This window comes from Atractosteus spatula, chromosome 14 (genome assembly GCF_055471065.1).
Source record: "Atractosteus spatula isolate fAtrSpa1 chromosome 14, fAtrSpa1.hap1, whole genome shotgun sequence".
NCBI lineage: Eukaryota > Metazoa > Chordata > Actinopteri > Semionotiformes > Lepisosteidae > Atractosteus > Atractosteus spatula.
This window is the reverse complement of record NC_142719.1, coordinates 25,599,082-25,606,280: the sequence shown is the minus strand read 5'-3', so window position 1 is coordinate 25,606,280 and position 7,199 is coordinate 25,599,082. Positions and strand designations below refer to the sequence as shown.

The 7,199-nt window shown below is 39.2% G+C and overlaps 1 protein-coding gene across 1 annotated transcript; it reads right to left on the bottom strand.

The window, feature by feature from the left end:
• Nucleotides 1-92: 92 nt before the first annotated feature.
• On the bottom strand, nt 93-5,740 carry xtbd1 (XRN2 binding domain containing 1). Its single transcript, XM_088933491.1, has 3 exons — nt 5,459-5,740; nt 2,023-2,122; nt 93-483 (listed from the first exon to the last, which is right to left on the bottom strand). Exons 1-3 carry the CDS (start codon nt 5,668-5,670, stop codon nt 475-477), a joined length of 321 nt encoding a protein of 106 aa, XP_088789617.1. The 5' UTR covers nt 5,671-5,740; the 3' UTR covers nt 93-474.
• Nucleotides 5,741-7,199: the final 1,459 nt, after the last annotated feature.

Here is a 7,199-nt window from a genome sequence, read left to right as displayed (position 1 = left end):
CTGCCTACACCTCCTCATTCTCCCCTCTGTGTGGGCTGCTGGGTTGGTAGCTCCAAGCTGACATGTAAAAAAACCACAATGGCTACTCCAAATCAGTTGGGGATAAAATGTAATTGGCGATTCCAACTTTATACAAAACGTAAAAAAGATGCACTTCAATCAACTTGTCATACCTCTAAAACATGAATTATCCATCAAACCAGTGTAGCAGACAACTTAAGGGTCATTTTCTGATAGATGTTCACATTCTTATAAGAAAAAGATGCTGGTATGTTTTCTTTGTCTGTTCATATCACACAATTAATCTGTACTATTTTCATCTGGAGACCAATGCCTCATTCCTTCAATTTTTTGCTTAAAATACCCACTGTAAGTGGCCTTAAAATAGTCCATAACGAGTCTTTTGCATCCGGTAACCCCCAGCACAGAGGTCTGGTCCAAATTGTCTTCCGCTGGAGCTGTGTTCTTGTGCTGTTACCGCTTCTGAAGTGGAGAAAGTGAAGGAAAACTTTATTAATGGCAAATAAATATACAGACTGTAAGAGGCAATAGGCAATAATGACATTTGCAGCTGTGGTATTTGAAACAAAATACTCCAGGAAACAACTGCATCTTAAAAAATGGTTTAAATGCAGTCTGTTCTCCTCATTACTAAGTAAGGAGATGGAATATTCAATACACTATTCGGTTTAAATTACTCCTGCTAAGCAAAATGTTTGGCTAAGCCTGACATTTAAAAATCAGTTCAGACATAACTTGACAGCTAAACAATGAACTGATCATAATTGTTTCCCATTATTTCAATGGGAAGGCACAGTGATGCAGTGGTTAGCATTGTTGTCTCACAGCATTGGAACCCAGGGTTCAATTCCAGATCTGGGGTGCTATCTGCGTGGAGTTTGCATGCTCTCCCTGTGTCAACATGGGTTTTCTCCAGGTGCTCCGGTTTCCTCCCAGAGTCCAAAGACATTCTGGTAGATTAATTGGCTTCTGGGAAAACTGGCCCTGGTGTGAGTCTGTGCATGGTTGTGTCTGTGTGTACACCGTTATGGACTGGAGACATGCCCAGGGTGTATCCTTCCTTGCGCCTGATGTTTGCTGGATTGGGCTCCAGCTCCCCCTGACCATGTACTGGGTAAAGTGGTTAGAAAATGGATGGAGGGATAGATTACTTCAATGAAATACAATTTCTTTGGAATGAAATGTCAAAGTCGTTTATACTTGAATTGTAAAATTGTGAGGTTTTTTCATGGAGCCTTGGTAAAATAATAAAAGTCCTGTAACCACTAATTTTGTCCACAAAGACATTATTCATGACTGGAATACAGCAAAACCCACCATAAATCTCTCTAGAATTGTTCAAGCATTTTGGAACAAAGGTCTCAAGTTCATTTTATGGGTGGCCCTGCAGTTCTTGTTCCAACATGAGTAGCAAATTAATCAAATAACCTAATTATCTCCTCAGTAAGATAAAGAAACGTACAGATTACAGATTATGTGTACAGATTACGTTTAAAGTATGAAGTTCTTTAAAGTTCCAGTTATGTATAAAACACTTCAGATCCTTGTGGCGTGATTGAGAGCTCGGGTAAACAAATAGCCCAAAGGCAGTGATGCCCACCGGGAACTCAATTTAAGATCCCTGTTAGTGGAGGAAACGAAGTGATGGTGAAGACAGCATGTCTTCTGGTTATCATTCCACCCTGGACTCTTAATGACTTCTTCTGAAGCAACTGTTCACTGAACTGTTCTGTAGAACCACTGTTTCCAGGGCCTTAGTCCTTAGTCCTTAGTCATTGGGGATTTTTGTTACTTATAACAGCCCTCCAGGTCCAGCAGTGAATACTGCTCATCGACAATTTAATATACTCTCCTAGGACAACTGTTAATAGGACAACTGTTTCTATCAGTACATTTTCTTTACAGCAGAGCAGTACAAGACAAGGTATCTCCAACAAGCCTGAACCAAGTATCTAATTCTAACTATTGAAAGATCTCTCTTCCTGATTAACAACTGCTCACCTCTTTCATGATCTCATCACGTGTTTTAAAGGTCGGTGCATCTTCAACCTCAATTCCTTCTGCCATCTCCTTTACTTTCTCCATGAGGTCCGGGCTGTATCTACAGGAAAAATAAGAGCCTTCAGCAAGCAAAGAGTGTCACTCTTTTTCACTACAAGAAATCGCCATGTATGAAGATCAGGCATTTTTCAAAAGTGCCCCCAGAACCAGATTCATTCTGTTCAATGCAGATCAATAACTATTCTAACAATTTTTTATTTTCTCCTTTCAGTCCTTGGTTCTAGGCTGTACTGTTGCCAGAATGATCAGGAAACAAAAACTGTTTAGTCTGTCCTCAATCCTAATGTGTGTCAAACATTCTGGTAATAAACAAATCCACTCATTATTAAAGGTGAACAGCAGTCCCAATTTCTCAGACCAGTTATTACATCTCTGTAACAAAATTATTTCATTGACATTACAGAAAATTTGAAAAATGTTCCGAATTAAGCACAGCATCGTGAACTTGGCGAAAGTACTGTAAATTGCCATGTTGTCGCAAACCCCTCGTCTCGCCAAGGGTGAAAGCCAGAGTTTCCACAAACTGTGACATGAGGCGGCCCTTCCTGCTCGTTAGTTGCTGTAATGACTAATGTAATGCGATGTACGAGCGAATAAGCACAGGTTGTGTAGCAGACATTTCACCGCAGAAATGTTCAAATGTAATCTGCGTGCAGAGTCAACAAGTAAGTAGTTGTCAGCAAAACACTCTCGAAGTTGAGAGCAATATTTCTATTGGATTAAAAGACTGTTTACAAAGTAATAGGGCTGCTTCACCTCAGCGTAAGTTTGGCTGTCGCATTCTGATTTTCAGACAATGACAGCAATATGGCATTGTGCATACCTTGAAATTGTGTCTATTTTGTGATGTACAGTGCAGTCTGTAAGTATTTGGACAGTGACAATTGTTGTTGTTTTGGCTCTGTACTCCAGTACATTGGATTTGAAATAAAACAATGACTATGAGGTTACAGTGCAGAATGTCAGCTTTAATTCGAGGGTTTTTACGTCTATATTGTGTGAGGAATCACAGCTGAGTTTAAATTTCAGTCATCTAACAAATGATGGGTGTTTAAATCCCATCTAAATATCAGTAACAGGTACAAATCTAAATCCTGTTTAGAACCTAAGAAAGGTTACAAATCTTTCATGAAAGAAGCCAGGTATCAGTTTTGATTAGGTAGCCCTTTATACTTCTACAATCCTCTGTGTAAAGAAGTATCTCCTGTTCTTGGGTATAAATACACTTCCCTGTAGTTTCATTCTGTTCAATGCAGATCAATAACTATTCTAACAATTTTTTATTTTCTCCTTTCAGTCCTTGGTTCTAGGCTGTACTGTTGCCAGAATGATCAGGAAACAAAAACTGTTTAGTCTGTCCTCAATCCTAATGTGTGTCAAACATTCTGGTAATAAACAAATCCACTCATTATTAAAGGTGAACAGCAGTCCCAATTTCTCAGACCGGTTATTACATCTCTGTAACAAAATTATTTCATTGACATTACAGAAAATTTGAAAAATGTTCCGAATTAAGCACAGCATCGTGAACTTGGCGAAAGTACTGTAAATTGCCATGTTGTCGCAAACCCCTCGTCTCGCCAAGGGTGAAAGCCAGAGTTTCCACAAACTGTGACATGAGGCGGCCCTTCCTGCTCGTTAGTTGCTGTAATGACTAATGTAATGCGATGTACGAGCGAATAAGCACAGGTTGTGTAGCAGACATTTCACCGCAGAAATGTTCAAATGTAATCTGCGTGCAGAGTCAACAAGTAAGTAGTTGTCAGCAAAACACTCTCGAAGTTGAGAGCAATATTTCTATTGGATTAAAAGACTGTTTACAAAGTAATAGGGCTGCTTCACCTCAGCGTAAGTTTGGCTGTCGCGTTCTGATTTTCAGACAATGACAGCAATATGGCATTGTGCATACCTTGAAATTGTGTCTATTTTGTGATGTACAGTGCAGTCTGTAAGTATTTGGACAGTGACAATTGTTGTTGTTTTGGCTCTGTACTCCAGTACATTGGATTTGAAATAAAACAATGACTATGAGGTTACAGTGCAGAATGTCAGCTTTAATTCGAGGGTTTTTACGTCTATATTGTGTGAGGAATCACAGCTGAGTTTAAATTTCAGTCATCTAACAAATGATGGGTGTTTAAATCCCATCTAAATATCAGTAACAGGTACAAATCTAAATCCTGTTTAGAACCTAAGAAAGGTTACAAATCTTTCATGAAAGAAGCCAGGTATCAGTTTTGATTAGGTAGCCCTTTATACTTCTACAATCCTCTGTGTAAAGAAGTATCTCCTGTTCTTGGGTATAAATACACTTCCCTGTAGTTTCCACTTGTGTCATTTGGTTCCTGTTTCACTGTTGATTCTGAAGGAGGTCCCCTGGGTTTGAATTTGTCAATACTTTGGAGCATTTTGAACACCTGGATCAGGTCTCTAATAATCTTATCTTTTAAAATGTTAATGTTCTCAAGAAATGTTGAGTTAAAGGCGGTTGATCGGCCCCAGAAATTCAGAGCTCCCTTGTAATAAAAGCAAAAAGAGATACGACACCCTACAACGGAGAATCGGAGGAGAGAATAACCCGTTTCTCCAGCACTGAACACTCCCTGCAAGAGGACTAGTACCGAGAGCAGCTGCTCTAGACTAGGCAGGCTAACAGAACACAGATCGCCTTGTTCATGAGCACACTACCAAGCAACGGCCGTTTTATTCACGTTGCTCAGATCCACCCATCCACACACATCTGCGCAGATTCCCTACAGCCTAGTGCTTCGGGGAGAAATGAGCCTAACTGCGGCTTCGAAGCGATAAAATGATGCAGCTGTTATCTGCCATTTCATTCAATCATGTTTATGTTTGCTTGTAAACCAATACGTCTCTGATGCTGCATGCATTCCTTGAACAAAGCCAGGACTATTTGCATTGCTATTACTGAGCAGTCTCTTCATACCCTACGGCAAATTATGTTTTGGAAAAACGAATGATGGATATATACACATCTAGTGACGTGGATGTACTAAGTTTTAACTGGCATTGTTTTGCCGTGCTTCTATTTATAAAAGTAAAAGCTACTAGTCCTACAATATGAAAAGAAACAGGGATTAATGGCAGGGGAAAAAACACAGCCAAATTCACACTTTGCTCCGACGTTTGGTCTACGTTGTTGGACAATACCCAAATGAGTTTACACTGTCACGCGTGATATTGTGGGAGATCCTGAACCTTGCAGAATTTAATAATGCGGCTGTAGGACCGTCATTAATTCTCAAAACATTCAAAGTGTGCATAACATTTCGGTCTGATTTTCACCCATTTATACCGTCTGCGCAAAACGCAGACAATTAACAAATAAATTATATATATATATAACTTCACCAACCGACAACCCAGGAAAACATGGTTCGCCCAAACCATAGACAAAGCCAGGAGATGGTCTAAGTGTGGATCCTCATAATCAGAGAGATTCCTGAAGATAAACTCCCTTCGCGACTTCCAGTGCTTTTCGCTCTCCGAAACAGAGCGGAATTTATCCACGAATTCAACAAGATCGCTGTTTTGTTCTACAAATTCCTCGACATCCACAGAAGCCATAACAGAAACCAGTAAAAACACTAACACCAACACACCGACACGGAACACAGGAAATCGATCTCAAACACGCTAAAAGACCTGCGCACAATAAGACCCACCCCGATACTACTTTTAAAAATACAAGGCCTGTAATTTTTCGCAGCGCTTCCCCGTGGTCACATTTCATATTACCGCGGCAACATAAGCAAGACGAATGATATTTCTCTAGGAAATCATACGAAACGGTGATGCATCTTAATGGTTTTCTCACAATAACCCTTATCACTATTCTTAAACATCACTTTAACTTTCAGGATGATGGAATTCTGCCTAATGGAATTATAATGGAAAAAATGGAATTTTGCCTGTGTTCTACTATAGAGCAATAATAATAAAATATTTAAGTAGAATTAGTTTAATTTATAGCATAAGTAGTACCAAAATTGTGAAGGGTTAAAGAATGAAACCTTTACCATGATAAGTATAACAGCACTTTACAATTTACATTAGCTAGAAAACTTAGTAAGACTTTCTACATAATCAAAGCGAATGATTTTCTTGTTTTTTAATTTTTGTAATTAAAAAACTGGACATAAAAACAATTCAAATGGAGGAGAAAACAATCCACCGATGTAGATTGACTAAAATCATACAGAAAATAAACTAAATTATGTTTTAATATAATTTTTGACAGAAGGAATAAAGGTGCAGACTGTATGCCAACAGAATAACGTGTCTGCCTCAACACTCTTGGGTCCTGGTTCCAGCCTGGGGAGCCTTCTGTTTGAAGTTTGCATGTTCTTCCCATTTTTACATAGGATTTTCTCCAGATACTCTGATTTCTTCTCACTTTCCAAAGACGTGCAAGCTAGGTCAGTTGATGTTTTTAAATTGTCCCTGTGTGCTTCTGATTAAATGTACTGTGTGATGGCGTGTTGTCCATATGTATCCAGCTAGGATAAAGTTGCAACAAACGTTCAATAAGCTGCTTTCTGATAATGGATGGACTATGACTGAGCTCCCTGGAAGAAGATCTAATGATTCTTAAGTGGAGTTTCGATGCTGAAAATAAATCACCTGAAAGAGACTTCTTTGTGGGATTCTTCAATCATTCAATCATTAATGGCAAGCAGGTTGCTGCAAGAGAATCCTTTTATCACCCCACCCATCCTGGAATAATCCACTTTTGCTCATCCCAGGAATATTACTCCAGTGTGTCTTGACTCCAGTGTGCGCGGCAGTCTCTCCCCACAACACCAGACTAGAAAGTCTCTGGAACGTGTATTGACTTGTGGAGTGAGATACATGCTGAAATTCCAGCAGTACAAACCTATAACAGATACAGACCTCCCTCAGACTTACAGTATTTACTGAACAGGTTCCAGCAGTATCTTCAGAAACAGGGCTGTTACCAAGCACTCAGAAAGCTGCTCGTGTTGAAGTACATTTTCTCATGTGAAATACAGAACTATATGTTGGACAAAGAAGCCAATCCTTTTTTATTACTGTTTTTGTATGAAATTAATATGTCGTGGTTTCTGAAATTTAAA

Coding starts and splice junctions, on each gene's coding strand:
- xtbd1 (XM_088933491.1), bottom strand. CDS start 5,670: ATGGCTTCTGTGGATGTCGAGGAATTTGTAGAACAAAACAGCGATCTT. Junction 2,123..5,458: donor CATGTTTTCCTGGGTTGTCG/GTTGGTGAAGTT, acceptor TTTTTCCTGTAG/ATACAGCCCGGACCTCATGG.